We start from the raw sequence: 23,263 nt of genomic DNA on the forward strand, positions 1-23,263 counted from the left end.
TGAAAATGAACTTTTTGACCCTGGAAACAGCAGTTGACTGCAATCTCACCACAAGGTCCATTAAGTAGCTGCTCTGGAGCTTTAAATCGTATTGTATTACAGTATACATACACTTTTCCTCAGCAGATGGAGGTGTCATGGAAATGCAGATGGTCAAATTACAAATTTCTGAAGGACTTGTAGTCCCTGTTGGCTAAAAAGTTTAGATTGTTCGTTCGTTCTTAACCTTCCCACATCTCAGCTTCATTAGCTCTTTCTCATGAAACAAGATCTAGCCAGAGACGGAGGGAGCCGACAACCAATGCAATAAACCCCGTTTGAAGTGTGTTTTCAGACATTTCTAATTTCTTACTGATGCCTACAAATTGTTATTGTTGCTATGTGACAACCGAGCTGTTGATCACGATCTTAGCCAACTGCATACGCCCTCAAAACACCATCGAAAAGCAGCGTACACACACAGGGCCTCACTCAGACCCAGACAGATAATATGTCCCACATGCGTGGCTGTTTTAACATTTTTAAAACGTTGCATTCTGAAGCTTCCTCTGAGTCAACTCTGTGATGTTCACTGCAGCCTCCCAGCGTCCCCGGCACGCTGCAGAGCCGTTTATTTTCTTGACTGCGGGCCAGTGTGTGATGAGGCTGTTGGTGTTTGGAGACGGGGGGCCTGCTGACCGCATGTTGACTAGCTGGGTGTTGCCGCTGGAAACACTGCAAACCTCCAGAAAACATACACAGACAGGCAGAGCAACACACAGATACACAGATAAACAAACCTAAACGTTTATATCTACAGTATGTTGGTGCATAGTGGAAACATGGAAATGGGGGAATGATACGTGTGTGTGTGTGTGTGTGTGTGTTCAAGTATGGATCTGTTTATTTCCTTTCACAGCGGTTGTCTACATACCAAGCGGCTGTTATCCCAAATCTTCCTCTCTATCTCACTTCCTCTCTTCTTCCCTCCCTCCTATGTCTGTGTCTCTCCCTTTCCTGTATCTCTTTCTCTTCAGCTGTGTATTTTAGCGAGTTTTTGAAGGGTGAAATCCGAATGAGGCGTTTTGTGCTATGCTTATGAAGCTGTGGTACCTCGGTGCAGCTTGAGAAGAAACATAAAAATGTCTCCCATCTGCTCAAATATTTGTTTTTCATTCAACGTGAAACACTTTTCTCTGCAGATACCAGCTTTATTTCCCTTTTTTTGGGGGGCAGATTTTGATTCATTCCCATAAAGTCTGCAGAGCGAATGTATTGCAGCACAAGCAAATAGAATTCCCCAGTATTCTCCAGTGGTCTTTTTAATGCCCCACCTTCTTTAACAAAGCTGTGTCCAAAGTTTTGTCTTTCTTCTCTTTCTTCCCTCTCTTTGTTTCTAATTCGACCCTTCTTCCTCTCTTTTTTCCCATTACTACGTCTTTTCTTTCTGTTCTGAATCTGTTTTCTTACTGCCCACGAGGACTTCTTGAAAGTCCAGAAAGTTTTCCAATTTCAGCCTTTAGCATTAGACCTTACTCTGAACTCCCCAAATCTAGATGAATTTTATTGCATATTTTCTCTTATTTAATTTCAGGAAATTATAGTAAACAACTTAAACAGTTGGCTCTTGCTTTCAGGCAGAGGTGGACAAAAACAAGTTTATTATTTCTGCACCGCTAATGTCAATTTCTGCTGAAATGACAAGATTTTAATCAGCTGTAGCTCATTAAGCAAACTCTCAGCTCCATGAGTTGGTTGAAAGTGACTGACTGACTTTATGAATGCTTCCCGCTGACGAGAATCTTGTGAAGAGCGTCTTTAATATGCATCCTCACCCGATGATGATCCATGTAGAAAACAGCTTTGTTCCTGTATTGCAGTGTGGAGCTAGTTTTTAAGGGAAAAAAATGCAAGATCAGATATTTCATTCTAACATAATCCTGTTTGGTTGCTTGGCTTACATGGTCGTATTTTCAAACAGTATGACCTCACTTATAAGGGGTTATAAGAGAAAAGGCTTTTAGCATGAGGACTTACAGATGTGTTTGGCAAACCCAGCGCTCTCCCTGGTGAAGTTGGCTGAGGTAGCCGGAGTGTAACTTGCCCAAATTTGCTAACCTTTGCCTAACCTCTGATAAAGTAGCATTCTGGACCGACTCCCACACAGTGGGGAATTACTACAGAGCCAATGCGGTATTGTGAACTGTAACCCCACAGACTAATGTAGTTAGTTAATGACGTGTTTGGTTGTAAGGTAGTTAGGCGAACATACTTACGATTACAGATAAACACACAATTGAATCAATTTCTTTCTCATTTCTTGTGTTTTTTTGGTTTTGGAAAGTATAGAAAGAAGTATCACAGCCAGCTGGCTCATTTGACACATTTCTTGAAGCAAGACACAAGATTTTAGGCTTAAAATCACCCCATCTGTTTCCAGATGTTTGTCACTTGTTCCCTCAGTTGAACTTAAAGTCCCTTGGTACATAGTTTGGCTTTTTTTACAGAAAGAAAACAAAATACTGGATCAACTTTTGTTCCTGCGTGTTCAGAGCAATGTCAGTACATATCCTTTATCCCCTGGGTGGGTTTTGGTATTTGTAATTCCTAGAAGAAAAAAAGTGATGGAAAGTACAGCACCACCTTCCTGTGTGTGGTGGAAAAAACACCAGGTGTGTGTGTGTGTGTGTTTGTGTGTGAATCTGTTGTGATGAGCGGACAGATGTAGCAGTGGTGTCTGGCATGTGTTTCTACATCAACATGTCTCTCCCAGGTTAGGAATGTTGCAGTCAAGGAAGTGACTTATTTTGAAATGATGGCAGCCCTCCAGGAGTTTAGCCCTGCTGGGTGTTGCATTACATGTGTCCGTGATATCTTATCACAGATATATTGAGTAGTTGTGGTGGCCAATTATTACCACAAATTAGCCTTATAGAAAGTTATGTTACCTCACAGTTCTTGCGGTCTCTACATGGTAACCAAAATTAAGATTAAAAATGAAGGTAAAATGTAAATCTCCGACTCAGTGAAACATTTTAATAGCCAAATGTAAAGGATTGTTGTCGTTGTATTGCTTATTTATTTATAATGTTATATGTTAAATCATACTGGCCTGGAAAGTACACCATCAGTTGGGCTATATTCTTCATTTAATTTGTGGAACTAATATTTAAAGACATGCTACAAAAATAAAGTTTACCTCCTTATTTCTTTACACGGGAGGACAAACTCCTAACTTGACTGTGTGGGCGATGACAGGGGCTTTAAGGTGTATTGACATTCTCTTCCCCCCAGTGTGTGCTGGGCTCTCTGACATAAAGCTGTGGCTGTTTACAAAGTGCAGCGATTAGTGAAATGAGACCTGTCCATCTGAAACTGGCACCTACAAGCCGTTCCTCCATCCGACAAAGTCTGTTGACGCAGTTTTTGTAAGGATGTGGGTTTATTTCGCGGAGGTCAGGACTGGGGTACGCAGGTGTTTTAGCAGAGTTTAAGCTTTCAAAGTAGAGTTGTGTTTGGACTAGTTTGTGTGAGAACTGCACAGTGTTTCTTCATGGGAATGGGAGAAACTGAGACCGAATTACAGTATTTATTTTCCTGACGGTTTCATCGGCTGTCTTTAAGAAATCCATTTTCTTTGAGCAGAGGTTTGAGAATAAAACATACTGTGCTCTTGAAGGAAGTTAAAGTTTATGTATTTATGTGAAGTGTACTTGTGCTTTGACCTTCCCACACTATGGGGGAATACACTATGCCAGGATTATATGCCTCCCATTTTCATATTTCTCAGCTGGAAGAGACCTGACAGAGATAGCCATCTAAACACATGCACAGTCCTACTCCTCCTCCTCCTCCTCCCCCCTGTTTGAAGTGTTTGGGAAAGTTAGAGAAAAAAGAAAAAACGTCCCCATTATCAGAGGGAAGAACAAGCCACACATCTGTGTAGGTGTTTGTATGTTTTTGTATACTCTTGAATCTTTACATGGGTGTGGCGTTTGTAAATGTGAGAGTGACACAAATGGTAAAGAACAGTGAGTTGGATGGAGAGGTATTACGCCAGGGTTAATGCAGTGAGCGGGCAGCGGGCCCAGCCCTCTGAAGAATAACATTATCTAACCCAAAACAACGGGGGAGCGGGGAGCGGGGAGCTGGCCGACACAACTGGGCCCAGCTGTGTCGGCCAGGGACCACAGCCAAACCAGAGCTTGTTGAGGCCAGAGAGCTGCGCTGACACCCGGCCAGTGGATGGCTATTGACTGTGCACTGCTAGATTGGACCAGATAGGATTGTATAAAGGGAAAAAAAATGTTTTGCTTCATATAGTTGGAATATTAATTGTGGTCCATATAGAGACAGTTTTTTGCTTTCGTGTGCTTGAAAACTCAAGAAGAATTTGGGAGAAGCCAACAAACCAGATAAAACAAGTCATTTGAAAACAGCATCCTTGGTTCCTGGGAAATTGTATATTTTATAAAATCTCATGAGGAAGTAATCATCAGATTTTTGATATGAGAATAATCAGTAGTTGCAAGGCTACTTGTAACACTGCACTTTAAAGTCAGTACTGTGGACACTTGGCAAAACAATGCCAAGTGGGAAATAATTGGCCACAAATACTACACTGATAGCTTACATAATACTATACTGAATGGTGTTGATGTGGTAAAGTTCACCTGTGTGCTATCTACAGTTTGAACACACACTTTAAACCTCAGCTTCAAGCGTGCAACTGCTGCTGCTGCTATTGATGTGTGAAATCTTATCAACATGGAGTATTGAGTGCTTCGTCCGCTAGTGAAACACTGCCCTGAGTGCCACCCAAGAGTAGCTGAGGTTATTCAACTCTCATTCTGTGTTTTGGACCAGCCAATGTCATTTTGAGGCAGGCTGATGTATTGCATTAATCCACATGGTAGTTTATGCTTTGGTAAGACAGTTGGGAGCATTAAAAATATCCAAAGCTTTAGATTTCCACATTTAATCCTGTTCATCCAGCTGCGGGGCATGGAAACTTCCAGAATCCAATTTGTGCTGGAGCTCGGTGAGATTGGCTCAGGATTGGGAATTTGCCCCGTACACAGAGAGAGAGAGAAAGAGAGAGAGAGAGGAGGGGAGGAGAGGTAAGGCAGCAGTTGTTGACATCTGTACCTCCACCACGGGTCAATCATGTCCTACAATGTGTCAGTGATACACATAAATGCATCAGTGCAATTCTTTTTATCATTTTATCAGGTCAGCCAAGCAAGCAAGATCATAAGCAACAAGAACATGAATGGAAATACTGTGTTGCCCTTAACAATTTTACAGTGTTCCTCACTGAGAAAGAGAGGTCATTTTATGTGCTGCACTGCCTTCTACTGGATCAAAAACAAGCCTACAGGCTGTTAATCAACATCCTAAGCAAACGCTGCAGTGTATTCAATAGTGACTTCATAGTGAGTGAGGAGGTTAGGAATACAGTTACACTTCAAAAGGGCACGTGGCCTATGATGGCTATCAAACCTGTGATCTTTTATTTTGCAAGCAAGGGTTTGCCAAGGTTTTGGTGATGATTGCGTTGTGTTTGTTTGGTGTACATGGGTCAGAGTGTTAGATGCCACTCAGTTACTTCAAACATAGTAATGTTGTTGCTCTTGGATGTTATCAGGCAGTTCATCTGTGAGTTAGAACATTTATAATTGTTTGCAGTAACATTTTCAGCCACTGGAGGGAGGCAGCAGAGCGTCCTAGCAAATGCATTCACCATCATCACAAAATGAAAAGGGACATCTAAGGTGACATGCTTCAGCTCGTACTAGAAATGTCTGCACGTACATTCAAACTGGCAGAAGTCAGGATTTTAAGGAAAAGAGCTGAACCAACTTGAGTAAACTGATGATTAAATAAATTCTAACTCCCCCCCCTCCTCACCTTTGAAGTTACTCCGCAGAAACACTTTAAAACCCACATCTGCTCCAGTCCAGCTGCTCGGGACTCTTCAGAGCACTGATTGCACCGGGGCACCCCTGTGTCATAAATGCATGTATCTGCTGCTGTGTACATGTGAAGCAGGCCGCTCATAAAAAGAGCATGCATACTTACTTTCCTGGGGAAAGAACAGTGTGATGCTCTGATGTTGCACTTCCTCAAAGCCTGTGGGCTCGAAGAGGCAGCTGAGGCCAACTGAGATTGAGGCTTAGGTTCAGGGAAAGACGTTTTTTTCTGTCTTAATCAGACATAGTCCCCCCACCTCCTTTTTATTGCATACACATGCACAGAATTACTGTTTTTAAAACCATATGTGTGCAGTCACAGTGATTTTTATGTAGTTTTAATTTTCTGGATTTCCCCCACTAGCTCGCCCCATGCACATCACACGACATGGCATGCTGTGTCTTCCTCTGTCATATGAAACCCCTCGTGGCTTGTTCGCATGCAGCCTTGTCAGCATACTCTGACCTCCCCTCACTGTCCTCTTCTGCAGCTCAGGACACATCTGACCGCAGAGCAGAGTCAATGGACGGATGAATCAAGGGACAGCGGATATGAAAAGTTCTTAGGATGTAATTAGTTTCCCTGTGTCTTGTTTCGTAAATCATTTGAGCTTATTTATCTCAAACTACCAATGCCACGGAGGAAGACTGTGAATCTTGATTTAGAACGCTTTCTGAACTGCATTTATTCATTTGGGTTTTTTTTCATAGAGCAAATATCAATAATTGCCAGAATAATGGATAATGAAAGTAACTGTTAGCTAACTGAGTTTGGTGCTGGTTAAACTCGGGAGCATTGTAAGAATCCAAAGTGAGAAAAAGGGTTAAGTATTGAATATTGAATAAAGGCACACTTATGGGTGTCACGTTTCAGCCTTAAGTTGCTTTTTTTAATCAGCCTCTAGTGGGTATTTTTGTTATTGATTAATCCGCTGACTATTTTCTCAATTAATCAGTTCATCTTTGGTCTAAAATTATGACTAATGTCCCAAGATAATATCTTGTTTTCTTTGACCAAAACTCAAATATTTTCAATTCAATGTCATTACACAAAGAAGAGCAATAGATCCTCACAACTAAGTAGCTGAAACAAAGTTAATGTTTGACTTTTTTGCAATTAAATGTCAAAATAGTCTGTCAGTCGAGCACTGAATAATAATCGAATAATCATTCAAGCTAAACAACTAAGCTGTTTCCTGTAGATAAAATAAAAAGTCACCTATTTATTTCACTTCTTTGCATTTGCATTGTTTGAGTGTCCTCAGACAATAAAGTCAAAAACCCTGTAAAACGGCAGAAAACATGGTCACAGATGCCACAGTGTTGCTGCAGTTGTATTTCCAGTTCCAGTGCAATGTGGCCTAGTTCTGATTCTGCTGCTGCTCTTCCTCACTGTGTGACCAATCGCCTCGGTGCATGTGCTCTCTCTCTCGTTGCCAGGGAGACAGCGGAACCGTCTGGAGCCAATGGACACCATTTTCGTCAAGCAAGTGAAGGAGGGAGGCCCCGCCCACGGAGCTGGACTCTGTACAGGTACACACACAAGCACACACACGAAGCGCATACACACAGTCTCTAAGGAGATTATTGCACTCCTTCTGATAACCGGCAGATCTTATGATTAACTGTCTCACATCTGACCTCAAAGCGCCGTTTGATGCCAAGATTTCTTCACGTCTGTACTGTAGGTAATTCCACTTCCTTGTAACCTGCCAGGCAAAACAGATACGAGTTACAAAATAACAGATGGCTCCTTTGTGGGAGGTTGAACAAAGTGTAATATGCACACTGTTATTCCAACCTTTCCTTGGTTCTTTCTCCCACTTTGTTTTTTCTCTTATTAATCCGTGAATCATTTCTAATTTTAAGTCGCAAGGATAAAAATACTTTTACAAACTCCCTTCTGGTGAAAAGTGAATCAACTCCTTCCAATTTCCCTGAAATGGAGGTGACAGCTCAAGCTCTGCTCTCTGTGCTGTCAGCATTATTGCCAGGTTAGCACTCTGTATTACAGGAAATGTTAAGTGGCCTGGACAAGCCCTCTAAACTGTCTGCTTTTATCTGTTCTCCCTCCACTCCTGGGACAGAGGAGTGTAGTGTTTTCCCACAATTATCTAGTTTCTCTCCTAAACTCTCTTCCTGTAAGATGGCCATCTTCAGAAAACTTGAATGGAGATGGATCCTCACATGGGGTCCTTCAAATAAACAAGTATTGGTATTCCCCTTTTGATCTAAACTGATGTGTGTTTGTGCTGGAAGGAGCTACTCCACAGCGGTTTCCCTTGGTCAATAACCGTATTGACTGGATACATTTTTCTGAGCAGCTGAGTGCAGACAGACAGACGTGCAGAGTTTATTTGACATGTTGCTGTTAGCAGTAAACAGCAGGTTTGTAATTTTTTGTCTAATTCTATCCAGGGGACCGGATTGTGAAGGTGAATGGAGAGAGCATCATTGGGAAGACCTACTCGCAAGTCATAGCCTTGATCCAGAACAGGTAAGATTACCATCACTTCATTTTATGGCTGATTTTAAGAGAGATATTGAGAGTGAAAGAGCCTGACTGACTCAGACCCTCATTCTAGTTTCTGTCTAAGCCCTTCACTGCCAGCACACACAGACAGATTGTGAAACTTTTTAGTAAAAATAGTTTTCCCCTATTGCTGACAAGTGTGTGTAACACTCATTCGCGCTTCATTGAACGGCAGCTCTTAATGCCATGGATTTCCACAGTTTGAGCCCTGTGTTATAAGTCTGTCTCACTCTCTCTCTCTCTCACTTTCTCTCACATTCACTCTCATTCTCTCTCGTCCCCCGCACCCTCGCTTCCCTCAGCGATGCCTCACTGGAACTCTGTGTGATGCCAAAGGATGAAGACATTTTGCAGCTGGTAAGCCTTCATTCATCAGTAAATATTGCAAGAGTGCTCAAAATGCTCTTTTCTGTTCACGCAGTAGCAAACCGTGCTTAGGTTTTGGGATAATTTGCAGTTTTAATACCACACCAGTGCCCTTTTTAAGCTGTAACTTATTTATCACAGTTAGTCTAACTGGAATTATCATATCTCGGCTTGTATCTTGTTTGTTTAACATGCACATGAACGTACATTTAAAAGTGACACTTTGTGGTTTTAGGGAGAGTAACATAGTGTAAAATTCTCAGTGAAAATCAATTCATCCATCCAGTAGTTTTGTGCTCTGTCTTTGACTGTAGCGCAGGTTCTCAGATATGGTCAGTGAGCACAGGTTTCTGTCTGTGTGCTGGAACAGTCTTTCCAAACCTGGCAACATGACTGTGATGATAAGATTGAGTCAAGCTGCACCCTGCTGTTGTTCACCAAGAAATAGTTCCAGCATGTAACTCTTCCTAAAACCACAAATTGTCACTTTTTACATTAATTATTTGTTGACAGGTTAAACAAACAATATACAGCAATTTAATTGGTCGGCTTTTATGTAGTAGGTGTGTCTTTGGACACCAGGTTAGCTGTTTTCTCCATGTCTCCAGGCTTTATACTAAGATAAGCTCAGCTAAGAACATCCTGACACCAGCTGCCTACTTATCGCACAGACTTGAGATTGATATTTATATTCTCATCTCACGTTTATAAAGTACAGGGGGGAAAGTATTTTTCCCAAAATGTGAAACTATTCCTTCAAGAACAGCCAAGAAAACTCCCCCCAAAAAAGATGGAGAGTGTTGAAAATCTCTCGTTACTCATACTCTGCTCTTTATGGCAGATTCATTTCTAGTGGGTACAAGCTACCATATACATTTCATTGAACTCAGAGAGTGGGCGATTATTATAATAATAACATTATAATCGTAAATATTTTAAACATGGTCACAGTGTTGCCTGAGTCTGGACGATGAGGGGCACTGATGCGAATCTATGGGTGGGCCAGTTTGCAAAACTGTGAACGTCAGTAAGAACAGCTAATAACAGAGCTAGACTCCATGCCATGGCTCCACATCCCCTCTACCCATCACCCCGATGAACTCAGTGATGCAAGCAGCCAGCCCACGCCATCAGTCAGGGTCCAGAGCCCTGCAGACGATAAAACAGCGCCAGGCTAGGTCAAACCAGTCACCACACGTTATTCACCACTGTTTGGGGAGATTCGCTCTTGGAGCAAAGAACTGAGTCTGATCCCACTGTGTTGCTAAATTCCACACATAGCTTGTTAGCTTGGCTGCAGCTCACCAAAAGCCACAGAAACTTGCTTTTGGCATTTTGGAATGAATCTGAGCACTCACAAGGCTCAGGAATCCGAATGAAGCAATTAGCTGTTGTTCCCCATTGAGGAAAACATGAGGCAAAATTAAATTCAATCTTGTTTTGTTACTTTACAGATCTTTAAAATTTGCCTGCTGTTAGAGTGATCTGTGGGTTTAAACTATTGCTAATGTGCTGTGTATCAAAGTACAATTAAAGATAGTAGAATACAAGTTGTGACTTTACTGCTAAATGTTTCGATTTGTGTATGATTTAATTCTCTTTTTTCTCAGTATTTAATCCTCATCAATACAGATCGTGAATGCTGCTCAATGTGACCTTTTTATTCTGTTTATGCAATAAGAAAGAAAGTTTTTGGACACTATATACTATCCATACTCAGGCATCTACAATATGACATTATTACAATATTTAATATAATATTTCAGATTTAGAAAATTTCATAAATATCATTTTGATAAGTTTGAATAGGGGAGGCACACTGTGATGTCTGTAGATGTATCTATGTCTGTTTTTAGATGTGTTTTTCTGTTTTGTGTTTTGGGAGACATTGAACTCACTCACTACCAGAGGGAGTGCAGCTGCAGTCAGCTGACTCCTCTCAGCTCAGTGTTTACAGGAGCGAGTGAGGGAGGAAACTAGTGCAGATCAGGCAGGCGTGCTGTTATGCTCACCCATAAGTGAACATATGATAGATAGAGCAGCGTCTTAACATATGAGCGAGAGGCTGTCTAAGAGGAGGAAAGGGGCTAGTGGAGAGAGCGTGTGTAGGGTCACTGAAATGCTTGAGAAACCAGAGAGGGGGAGGGGAGGTACCACAGTGAGCAGGTGAGAGTGACAGAGAAAAAGAAAATATAAGGAAAGAAATCCAGCAGAATGTGTTTGCCAGTGTATTTTGACAGCAGCTGTGTTGTGGGTAGAGGAAGAAGTGGGGTAAGAGGAGGAAATAATGGGGATGAACTGCAACTCAGAAGATATTCAGGTCTGAGAAGGACACCAACACTGCTGAAGTTCACCTCTATTCTTCTTCTTTCTCCTTCTTCCTACTTGACTCTCCGACTGTGATGCCTCTTCACAGCGTCCCCACAGCGGAATGTATTTTTAGCCTGTGCTGAAGTCAGACTAGTTGACTGTGTCAAGTCCATCGGTTGCGTTGTACCTCTCATTTCTCTATGTTCACCTGTTTACTTCTCTTTATTCCCTTTTTTTATCTCTCTGCTTGCCCTTCTCTAACCTGTGGACTGCAGTTTTCCAGGGATATCACTGCTCTGGTAAGGAGGGAAACTATACTAACTTATGACTTTCTTTTAAGCTCTCTTTCTTTCCTGATGATTTACAGCTCTTATTACGCCTTTACAGCACCTTTACTTACACCTAAAACCCCAAATATACTCCCCCCCTTCGCAGTATGTTTTTCGTAGTTTAGTAGGGGTTTTTTTTTTTTTCCCTGAATAGCATGTTGAAAGACTTGAAAGAGGATGTGTGTGCTGAAAAAACAAATATTTCATAAGTCAGCAAACATTTCCCCCTTTACTTTCCGCATTCAGGAAATTGTTTTCTATTTAACTGTATGACATATGCAAATCCAGAGGGAGTCACCAGCAGCAGACTGCTGTTAGTTCAATTGTAACCCGACACCTCAGGTAGAGCGCTATCGATTAAAGTCCAACATCACCACTCTCTCCCTTTCATTTTCTCAAGAGCTTGTGCGCTGAAGGGATGAGGAAATATAGCATGTCCGATATGCAACCAGGTTTTTTTTCTGAAGCAGTCCGTGGTGATCATTCTCCGTAGAATATGCAGGGTTATAACTAGCTACATTTGAGTGTTTTTCTTCAAGTTTTAATCAAGGGAAGTAGCTCAGCTGCTACAGTGACATTAGAGTTTTGGAGTCATGCTGACAGAAGTAGCGTTAGCTGCCAGCGGCAGACAGAGGCGTCCCCCGTTCACCCTCTCCTCATGCCTCAGGGCACACTCTCCAGTACCAAAGGTGGGTAAGCCCCTGCCAGCTTAATCCTTATTCTGGACTTTCCAGCCTTCTTTCTCAACTTATTTGCCTTTCTGACTGTTCCTTGTTTCCCACTCCTCTACATCTATTCCTTCTCAGGGCAGTTAAATTGTATCGTGGCATGCTGTAACATTTGTTTGCAGTTTCCTAGGAAAAGATTGAGGAACAGAGTTAACAGAGTGACAGCTGTGTTTGGACTGGAGAAATAGTACTGGAGTGCTGTGTCTACTTTTAGCATGCCGTTATTTTATTGTTGTAGACAGGCTAAATCCAGTTGTCTGTCTGTCACTTACAGTTCTCTGAGGGAATCCAGTAACAGTGTTTGTCTTGCTGATAATCTCATCAGCTCACACAAAGACTCGTGTCAATAAATGGCACTAGTGGGTTACTATTCTTTCTCTACTTTCAAAATGCGAGTTATCACATCGCCGCAGTGTTGTTGAGGTATTTTAGAAATAAAAGATTGACGCTGCAGGTGTAATGGCAGAGGATAAAGTCATAGGTGTGGCAGTAAATTTGTCATCTAGCGATATAAGAGATCGGTCCAAAGTTCATCTGTAGTTCAAGCACTCCCTGATCCGTATTTCTTTAAGGAAAGTCTAATGTATCCTGTCCCTGGTTGGGTGTGATGTTCTCCCGGGGTTTAATGTGATCTATTTTAGCGCTCCAACCTCTCAGCAGCTAAAGTGACATAATGTCCTATAATCTCTTGCAGGCGTATTCCCAGGATGCATACCTCAAAGGAAATGAGGCGTACAGCGGAAATGCCCAGAACATCCCTGAGCCCCCTCCTATCTGCTACCCACGGATAGAAGTTAAGGCTGCGGGCATGACTCAGACACCAGAGCCCACTACAGTCAATGACACCCCCCCAGGGCCGGCTCAGGGACCAGGACGACGAGGAGGGCCCACAGAAAAGAGTTACCGGGTGGAAATCCCTGTTCCTCCATCTCCTCCTTCACAACAGACGTCAAAGTCTCAGACAGTGGTGTGCGTCTGTAATGAGAATGTGAGGACAGTGGCCATGCCTCTTGATCCAGTGGACAGGAGCTCCCGGGTGGCTCGGGCTGGACCCAGCCACAGGACAGAGGAAAACCGGTACGGTTCTTCAGCAGATTCCGGCTCAGCTAGACCCAGACCCCTTATTCCCTCAGTACCTGGGGGTGCACAGTTGCAGTACCCCTCTTCCACAGAAACCCCAGTCTACTCCCCCTCCTCAAGTTCTAGACCTGGCCCGATCTATACTGACACATTATCTCCACCCGTACGGGTCCCTATTACCCCTGCCTCACCAGACACGTTCTCCACTGCCATCTCACCCAGCTCCAACCACTGCTCCCCCTCTCCCACAGCCTCCTCCACCTCTCCACACCAAAACATCGACTGGAAAAACTACACCACCTATAAGGACTATATTGACGCAAAGAGGCTGCACACGTATGGCTGCCGCACCATCCAGGAGCGCTTAGACAGCTTGCGTGCGGCAGCCAGTTCCAGCTCTGCTTACACTCAGCAACGTACACCGCCTCCTTCTAGCACCAGTCAAAGAGGGGCAGTTAGTTCCCAGATCAGACGGAGAAGCACCTCCAATGACCGCGGAGTGGATGCAGGTAGCCAGGGTACTGCTGTGACTCCATTACGTAGCGCCTCCCAAGAGAGGCTTGGAGGTGGAACAGAGAGGACAATACCAATCAGGAATTGGCCTCGGAGTGCTTCAGAGGATGCTCTGCCTTTTTCCACCCCCACTGGAGTCACAAAACCTAGGGCAAGGTCTTGTGACTACCTGGGACTGCAGCCTGGAGAGCCAGGTGGGGTTGTCTTTGGAGATAGGACAGGGTTGGAGGACAGGCTGCTGCTGTGCCGGGGAGAGGAAGCCAGAGCTAGCAGGCAGGTAGGAGGCTTGCGAGCTTTACCTCATCTGAACAGGAGTCTCACTGGGCAGGAGGAAGAAGGTAGAGGAAGTGGATTATCTAACTCGCCTTTGACTGCTGCTGTGTTTACTAAAGGTACGACGGATTCTGTACTAACATCAAGGACAGACAGTGTCATTATGAGACCATCACGGCTGCCTGTCAAAAACTCCATCTTGGACCCTTCACCTGCCTTATCCTCGACTAAAACCACAGACCCTCTTAAAGACCAAAGAGCTAACATCATGGGCAACCACCTGGGCTACCCTTCCCCTCTGCACCTGCAGCTCAGAGGCAGGGCTGACAGTCTGAAAATGGAAAACAGGTCAGAGACTGGATTGGCAGCCAGGTCCTCCTCTTGCTCTGGTCCCTCCTCTAAACTACCCATGCAAAGACAACTACAAACTGCAGTTGTTGCCTCTTCCTCTGGTTCCTCCACCACTAATGGAGCTGTGACCCAAAAGCCAAAAGCCAACGCTCCTGTACGGACTAATGGCGGCCTTACAGAGGGCGTAGAAGGACCGGATGCAACAGTCGTTGTCTTAAGAAGGGACAAAAACTCTGGACCTCCTCACATTCGACCTCCGTCCTATGTACTAGCTGTTAATGACAACAAGAGAGGAGCGACTCATAAGTCACCGCCCTTGGTGAAGGCAGGCTCTGCTGATGGAGCCATGTGCTGGACGTCTAATGACAGCTTTAGGGAGATGCATCTAAGAAAGCTTGGAGACACGCGACGAAAGTCTGGCTCCAACAACTTGGATGACTCCCTGGATTCAATCCCCTTCATAGGTAAGACTGCACTCATCTTTCGTCACTCGTCTCTTTACCTCCTTCCTTTTGAACTCCTTCCTGTTGCCATAGCAACAGCAGTGACAGCGAAGTCCTGTGAAAAAATGACACAGCATGTGTTTCTGTGAGGGGAAAAAGTATGTTTATGCATGAAGGAATGGCAAACTCTTGAGCCAATTTGAAATTGGAGATTGGGATGGAGATTTAGCTGATAGCATAATACATGACTGTTCTGACATATCCAGTTAGTGCTGTCCTTTGAACCATGATCATTTCTGAATACTGACCAAAGTTGGCAACAACAGATCTTAGTCTTGTTTATGTATTTATCTGATATTTCCTTGTCAAAATAAGGAAATGCTGTTGATTGAGGAAATGCTGTTGAAAGGCACCTTGATTGAAACTAAAATAATACCCAGCCCTATATACATTAGACGTACATGACAAGATGGCATTATTTTCATAGGGTATATTGTATTTCCATTCTACCTGGGGTTTAACATGCTCTAATACCTCTAACATTCACAAGAGCGAGTAACTCAGCTGCAGTTGCAAAGAGGACGGTTTGTGTATATTTAGCATATTGGAGGCAGTTAGGGCAGCTATGTAGTGAGCTATTTTCTGCATGAAAGGTAGAACGGGTGGGCTTTTCATGCAGGGATTGGACTGTTCACAGTGTAGTGGATACTCCTTGATATCCCATCCCAAAATCCACACTTTAAGGTGGCCTATCTAGTATTTCTGTCCAATATTAGCTGTGTGGATACAGTGAACGCTCTTCTCTCCATGGAAACTAAGTTACAAAAAAAAAAAACAACCCGAAGCTCACTTCTTCTCCTTCAGGAGTTGCATTCAATCACAAAAACACACCAGAATCAAGTGTAAGCCTGTCCATTGATGCCCTACTTATCATACTACAAGGATATCTATTGTGTCCAAATGTCCCAATATGCTGCAGATCATCAGAAGTAATGGTTATCTTTTACAGGAAATACCCTGGGAATTTTGTTGCTTGTTAGAAAAGAGTTGGATTGGTTAAAAAAACAACAAGCCTTGGCAATTCAGTGTGTTGCCAGTGAAACCACTTGTCTCAGGTCATGAAGGCATTGTCATCCATGGCATACTATATATTACTCAAGTTACAGTAGAAGATGTATAGGTAAGAAAATTGATTCCTTGTGGCATTTTGAACTCAGTGTGACATTAAGTCAGGTGTGCGATTACGAGACGGCGTGACACTGTACTGCAGGCAATCATGACGTGTTCAAACCACCCGTTGGCATCCGAGTAGGGCAGCACAGAAACATACAATCACTAAGTACACATACACACTCACTCAGACCCCTCCACCCACTCTCTGAAATGTCTCATATTTCCCCCAGTGTTGTACAGAGAAACCTAAGAACATCGTCCTTAATGGACTGTGACATAACAGAGAAATAAGAGCATTCCTCCAGCAATCTGCTTCAATTAGATTTCATAGTACAGTTCCAAACAATAAGTGGAACAACTGCTGTACATTAGGTGTCTGCCAAACATTTTGTACTGGGAACAGAGCACATTTGGTACTGCTAAAATACATGCAAAATGTCACGTTCCCTCTTGTTTATGATGAGAAATTCTCGCTTCTTGGTTTAGTAATGTTTCTTCACATTTTCATCTTACAAGCTTGAACTCGACCTTGCATCCTCAGCCGTGTTGTCATTAGTGACTCATCTCGAGCCAATTAGAGCAGCTCTTCCTTCCCCAAAACCTGCAGGGGTTAATTATATCCTCTCCAAGCACCATTTCTCACTGTATACACAAACACACCTCAGCTCTCGCTGTTTAGTTCTCTACATTAAGATCTAGATTAGATTGAGATTTTCGCACTTCCCAGTGTTCTCTGTTTAACCTCAGTGATCACTCTCATGTCCGTATGCTAGATATGAAGCTACAGGCAGGAGATGGTAAGCTTAGTTTAGCATAATAACAGGAAACAAGGGGAAACAGCTAGCCTGGCTCTGTCCAAAGCTCATAGTTTGGATTTTGCTACCTTTGGACTGCACCAGGCTTGCTGCTGTGCCCTGTGTTTCCAGTCTTTTTGCTAAACTAAGCCTACCATCGCCTGACTGTAGCTTCATATTTAACTGAAAATGATCATCTAACTCGCAGCAAAAAAAAAAGCATACGAGCATATTTCTGAAAATACTATTTGTTTGAATATTTATGGGTCCGCATCTCCTGTTTAAAGCCGAGTCAATCTGGAATGTCTACAACCGACATCCCCTGAAAAATAAATTGTAATTGTACGTGTTAGACATCACTGAGTGCCGGCGTCTTCCCAGAAACAGGATTGGAGGTATATAAACAAGTGATTAAATGAAATAGGCATCTGCCAGGCTTGGCATAAATGAGGTTTGCAGTGTCATGGGAGATGCGTTTGAGGTTTGAGGAGAGAGAGATTTCTCAGCAGTGATCGGTACATAACTAACAAGCAGATCAGATGTTTCTTATTAAGTTGTGTTATTGAAAGCTAAAGATTTGCCTCAGTGCATTGGCACTTGAAGGAATTGAATCATTTAGATCTTCTTTTGCTGTTTTTGACTTTAAATGGCATTTATTTGTAATGAAGGCACTGGTTGGTGGTTTCCTTAAAGTTAAATAACAGTGACAGTTGCATTTCTTGCCATGGATTTATAACTATTATAATTTTAAACCATATTTCAAAAAACTTATCACATCAACAAGTATGAAGTGCATTGTTTAACAGTTCTGCTTCTGCTCTACAGTTCACGTTGGCTGTGCTGAATTTGATCTCACCTGCTTTTCAACATCACCACGGTGGCAGATATGATTCATTACTTGAGCTCTTTGTTCATCATATGCGTCTCTTCATTTGTTTTTAGGGCTTGCCATTTCGCTGATATCAGACATTATGACACAGTCTTGTCTCTGATGATGTAATGTTAGCTGACTACCGTGCGTATGTGCATTGAAAAAGGGAAGGTGTGTAGCAGCTTATCTGAACAGAAACACGTACCTACTGGCTGACTGCGTCTCTGTCTGCATCGCTTTGCTCTGGCCCTATACGTCCTTATCACAGCTTTTTATGGCTGTCTGCTGAAATGTTTATTCAAGTTGAGATAGCAGAGATAAATTAGACATTATTTTTGCATGATTTAATTTAATGTGCGATATTTCCTGGTGCAGAGTACAGCCGAGCTTGTAGCCTAAGTTGTATTGGAGTTTAGCTGGAGTTGAATTGTGGTCATCCTGTTCTTGTTTCTACGCCTGTCAGTATTATATGGCACATTAGTAGCAATGATAACAGCGGCATATTTACCACTTAAAATTCTTAGTAATCTTTGAAACAATGTGTTCTTGATTTCAGACAGAGGTAGACAAAAGCAGGCTTATCATTTCCAGCCTGACTCTTGATTTTGCTGGCTCAACTACACTGTTAGATTGTATCAGCTGTCGCCATTAGCTAGCTAGCTAATTAAGCTGACTGTAGCTCTCTGAGTTGGCTGGAAATCCTGTCTTCGGCTGGTTATTTAATCTGCTCAGCTGACATGCTTTAACATGATAATCTTGCGAAAGAGAAGTCTAAATATGTAGTTAATGGCTACATACATGACAGAGCAGCGCTGCTCAAAATGTTTCCATCGGAGGGCCAAAATCGAGACTGTGGTTGGGCCACGGGCCAAAAGCAAACACCTGTTGTATTGCATTGTTAAAGTGCAAAATGGTACTAGGTATGGGGAGTTTTATAGCTGATATATTTTGAACCAAATGTATTTACATTTGGAGCCCCATAACCAGGATCCCAAGTTCCATTCATTGACTGACTTTCGTGCGACTATTAAATCCATTCTTTACACTTCTGTACTTGTGTTTTGTTGTTTTAAAAAGGTTATTAAAGAGACACCGCCTTTTAAACTCATTAACTGTTGTGTAACATTATTACTTTTACTAGCCCCATGCATGCCTGTTCAGCATGTGGAGTTATGGTTGCTATGATTGGACAACCGGGGTTTAGCTAATGGTCAGTTGTTCTCAGTGTTTTCTTGCCCTGTTAATTAAATCCCTCTGCTTCTGTCCTCAGATGAACCATCTAGTCCCAGTACGGACCAGGACAGCACACACATTCCCGCCTCTGCTGTGATATCTGGAGCGCCCACCATCACCACCATCCCACCCAGTCCCCCTTCTCCGTCCCCTCTCATTCGACGCCAGCTGTCACATGACCAAGGTATTTTCATATTAAAGCAGTATTAATGACAATTACTGCTTAAGGACAATTACAAATAATTCTTTGACCCTTTCTTAATAGATTCTCTCCGTCTCACAATTATTGAGTCAGATTCTGGTACTAAAACAGAGCGATCCAAGTCCTATGATGAAGGCCTGGATAACTACCGGGAAGAAAGCAGAGGGTAAGTTATATGCAACAGTGTCATCACAATTCATCTCTTTTTCAAGTGATTGATATCTTATCATAGAACTATACTCGAATATCTTTTATCTCAGAATACTTTCAACGCTTTCTGCGTCATAATATTTCTTTCTCCTCTATTTAGGAGGTCCTTGATCCCTGGTCTGAAAGGTCTTAGGAAGGTGAGTCCAATCCACATTTTTATCACACACGAGTTTGTTCATTGCCAGTTGTGCTCACCTGCCACATGCCTGGTTTATCTGCATTTCCTGCTTGAAGATTTAGCTCATTAGTTCATACCCAGAAGATAAAACCTCTCCCTGTGAAATGTGAATATATTATGGAAAATAGGGACGGCTGTTAAAGCAACATCAGGCTTTTCTGGTAAATAATTGATTCAAATGTTGTAGTCAGTTTCGATGTATTTACTGTTTCTCTGTATTTACTGTAAATATCCTTGAAATTTATGTTTTTCACAACTGGTCTTCCAAGTGTTTTTTTTTTTTTTTTTGGCTTATTGTTATTTTTTTTATCCATCACAGGCTGTGGACAGGTCGTCAGAAGATTCGGGGTCCAGGAGGGATTCTTCATCAGACATCTTCTGTGACGCCACCAAGGAGGGTTTGCTGCATTTCAAGCAGCTTAACACAGACAAGGGCAAGGTGTGTACTGACTCTACATATGTGGCCATTGCATCGTGTAACTGACACAGAAAGCTGAGTGCAAGCATTACATGACCTACTGTAAACCTGGTTTATAAACAGGACTGCCCTTGTTTCCAGAGTATATCTTTGTCTGACTCATGGTGCCTTTGACCTTTCCTGTATGAGGTCTCATATTGTCTCCCATATTGTCCTCAAGGCAGTGATTATGTGTTATGATGCCAACAATAGGAACACTTACAGAAAGATTACAGTTGAATTCCCTCCATTTCGCTTTGTAAAACTTGTCTCTTTCTCGTGACCTATTTCTGCAGCGTGTCGGAGGGGGTATGCGCCCGTGGAAACAGATGTACGCCGTGTTGAGAGGACATTACCTCTGCCTGTATAAAGACAAAAAGGAGGGGCACGCTCATGCCAACTGCCAAGCAGTGGACGAACCCCTGCCAATCAGCATCAAGGCGTGTCTGATTGACATCTCGTACAGCGACACAAAGCGCAAGAACGTGCTGCGGCTGACCACGTCGGACTGCGAGTACCTGTTCCAGGCGGAGGATCGAGAGGACATGCTGGCCTGGATCAGAGTCATACAGGAGAACAGCAACCTGGATGAGGAGGTGAGAATCATTCATAAAGACAGTGGGCCTTATACAAGCACCGCTCGTTCAAACAGAATAATTAAATAAAAAAGTGGCACCTACAATCGATTGTTATATCATGTCATCGGGTCATCAACTTACTGCAAGCAGTTCAGTACTCACTAGGACAGCTGCCTCAGGGTCTTAATGCAGGTCACTCCTCAGATTAATCCTCTGTTATAACACCTGACAGTGTGACGTCACCTACTGTATAATTGTCCTGTTGTCGTACAATGCCTGTCTGGCCTCCTCCCATTTAAGTCATGGCCCAGTTAGATTTTTTTAGACTTTTTTCATGCTTTCTATTTCTAATAGTTCTGATTATTTTGGGTCTCCTAATACCGTTTGTGACCTGAAGCTACACAATGAAACTTGCCCACAATCTGAGCGGAACAGGTAGCAAATAATAGTTGATCAATCAGCTTCTAAATGTGAATATTTGCTGGTTTTCTTATATGACAGTGAACTGAATATCTTGGGCGTCAATTCAGTTTTATTTGTATAGCGCCAAATCATAACAGAAGTTCTCAGGACTCTCAGAAGGAGTCAGATTACTTGATTAATTACTGAGCAACCCATTAGAAATTTAAGCCTGTCTTTCCCCTCTTTTAACCACATTGTCCGTACTATGGCGTTCTAGTGGTCTTACCTGTGTCACCCGATAGCAGCAGGTTATATAAAGATCCATTATGGCCTCTGGAGGGGGCGACACAAACTGTTGCACCTGATGCCTTAACCATCACCTATTGTGTCCCATTGTTTCCCTTATCATCCTTCCTTTTTCTTTCTTTTTTTAGAATGCGGTCTTCACCAGCCATGACCTCATCAGCAGGAAGATTAAGGAGTACAACACCTTGATGAGGTAAAGGAGGAGGGAGGTCTTCGCACTTCACACACAGCGCTGGATAAGTTAGCTTTGGTTGGAAAGCTCATTTTGTGCTTTATGTCTAACACAGTCCAACAGGCAGCAAGACGGAGCCGTCACCCAAACCGTCACGCCAGTCGCTGAGCATCAGACATACGCTGCTGGGAGGTAAAGGGGAGACCAAAGCAACAAGTCCACACTCACCCAAACCTGAGCAGGAGAGGAAGAACATGCACAAAGGTAGGAAAAGCAACAATTCCCCATGTAATATAAGTTTGTTTGCTTGTCTTTTGCAAGGAAAAACCAACCAGTTGTGTTATATTTCACACTAATTATGGTAAATATGTCATGCTCATGCATTCTCATTGTTACAATGTGCATGCAGATGACACCAGCCCTCCCAAGGATAAAGGGACATGGAGGAAAGGCATCCCGGGGCTGATGAGGAAACCTTTCGAGAAGAAGCCGTCTCCTGGAGTCACGTTTGGAGTGAGGCTGGACGACTGTCCTCCTGCACAGAACAACAAGGTCCGTCCTGCTTTCATTTCTAATAAAACACCAAAAAGAGTGAATAGTGAATACCTTTATATATGTTATATATGTCCAATCAGCTAAACATTTTCTCCCTTTCTCTGTATTCTAGTTTGTGCCTCTGATTGTGGATGTGTGCTGTAAGCTGGTGGAAGAGAGAGGGTTGGAGTACACAGGCATCTACAGAGTCCCAGGAAACAACGCTGCAATCTCCAACATGCAGGAGGAGCTCAATAACAAGGGCATGAACGATATCGATATCCAGGATGATGTGAGTCACTTTATTGATCGCTGTTGCTTTAATTAAACTCTCCTTGAAGTCTCACATTACAGTCAGAGCTACAGGACCTTGGGAGCAGATGTGACATATTCTTGTGAGACTGGACTCATCATGCATGTTGAATAAATCTATTTACCATCATACCCTAATCTCATGTTCTACAGAAATGGAGGGACCTCAATGTAATCAGCAGTTTACTCAAGTCCTTCTTCCGTAAACTCCCGGAGCCGTTGTTCACCAACGGTAGGTTGCTTTTTCAAAAGGTAGTGCATGCCATCTAGTGGCCAGAAATGATAACTACAACCCAGTGAAACTGTGTTAAGGGATTGCCTATTTCGTTTAACAAAAAATAAAATCACTAGAATTTTTGTACATATTTTGAAACTGAATGTGGTCATTTAAAAGACAAAAGCACCAAATGTAAGATTGCCAGTGTGTCAGTGCTGCTGCAGCTCTGATATGATCTTAGAGATGGCAAAACCAGGGCTGTCATTGGCTGAAATGTCACTGTGGTCAAGTAAGCAGTTATTTGCAAAAGAAAATAAAGGGAATGTCAGCTCAAATTACATTATACCATTCATAATTTTGTCCAAATTTCACATGGTTATATATAAACTTATAAAATAAAAATAAAATTTTTATTGCTACCTGCAGATAAGTACGCAGATTTTATAGAGGCCAACCGAACAGAGGACCCAGTGGAGAGACTCAAAGTGCTCAAGAGGCTGGTGAGTTGCTTTGACAATTCATTTCATCCTTTTTTGAGTTTTAAAGCATTTGTGTTTTCTATTTTACAACCTGTTCACACCATGTATTGGAGGACTGTAACTATATGAAAAACGTCTCTATTTACCCTCAGCTTCACGAGTTGCCCGATCATCATTACGAGACTCTCAAGTTCCTCTCAGCTCATCTCAAAACTGTGGCTGAAAACTCAGAGAAGAATAAGGTGTGTAGCGTAGAAATGTCTTAATT

At 42.7% G+C, this 23,263-nt stretch overlaps 1 protein-coding gene across 7 annotated transcripts in view; it reads left to right on the forward strand.

Moving 5' to 3' along the window:
• The window catches only part of LOC127369427 (rho GTPase-activating protein 21), a 78,420-nt gene that overhangs the window by 47,647 nt on the left and 7,510 nt on the right, over window positions 1-23,263 (forward strand). For 4 of the 7 annotated variants that reach the window (XM_051410803.1, XM_051410804.1, XM_051410798.1 and 1 more), the window contains 17 exons: window positions 7,392-7,484; window positions 8,370-8,448; window positions 8,787-8,841; window positions 11,436-11,459; window positions 12,912-14,898; window positions 18,986-19,132; window positions 19,214-19,316; window positions 19,461-19,497; window positions 19,858-19,977; window positions 20,292-20,591; window positions 21,410-21,474; window positions 21,569-21,717; window positions 21,863-22,005; window positions 22,121-22,279; window positions 22,453-22,531; window positions 22,943-23,016; window positions 23,148-23,237. In XM_051410803.1, the coding sequence (XP_051266763.1) occupies window positions 7,392-7,484; window positions 8,370-8,448; window positions 8,787-8,841; window positions 11,436-11,459; window positions 12,912-14,898; window positions 18,986-19,132; window positions 19,214-19,316; window positions 19,461-19,497; window positions 19,858-19,977; window positions 20,292-20,591; window positions 21,410-21,474; window positions 21,569-21,717; window positions 21,863-22,005; window positions 22,121-22,279; window positions 22,453-22,531; window positions 22,943-23,016; window positions 23,148-23,237 (3,704 nt within the window). Of the gene's footprint in view, window positions 1-7,391; window positions 7,485-8,369; window positions 8,449-8,786; window positions 8,842-11,435; window positions 11,460-11,885; window positions 12,179-12,911; window positions 14,899-18,985; window positions 19,133-19,213; window positions 19,317-19,460; window positions 19,498-19,857; window positions 19,978-20,291; window positions 20,592-21,409; window positions 21,475-21,568; window positions 21,718-21,862; window positions 22,006-22,120; window positions 22,280-22,452; window positions 22,532-22,942; window positions 23,017-23,147; window positions 23,238-23,263 lie in introns of those variants that run through there. The other 3 variants (XM_051410801.1, XM_051410799.1, XM_051410805.1) reach the window with 3 other exon arrangements.

Source organism: Dicentrarchus labrax, unplaced genomic scaffold (assembly GCF_905237075.1).
Source record: "Dicentrarchus labrax unplaced genomic scaffold, dlabrax2021, whole genome shotgun sequence".
NCBI lineage: Eukaryota > Metazoa > Chordata > Actinopteri > Moronidae > Dicentrarchus > Dicentrarchus labrax.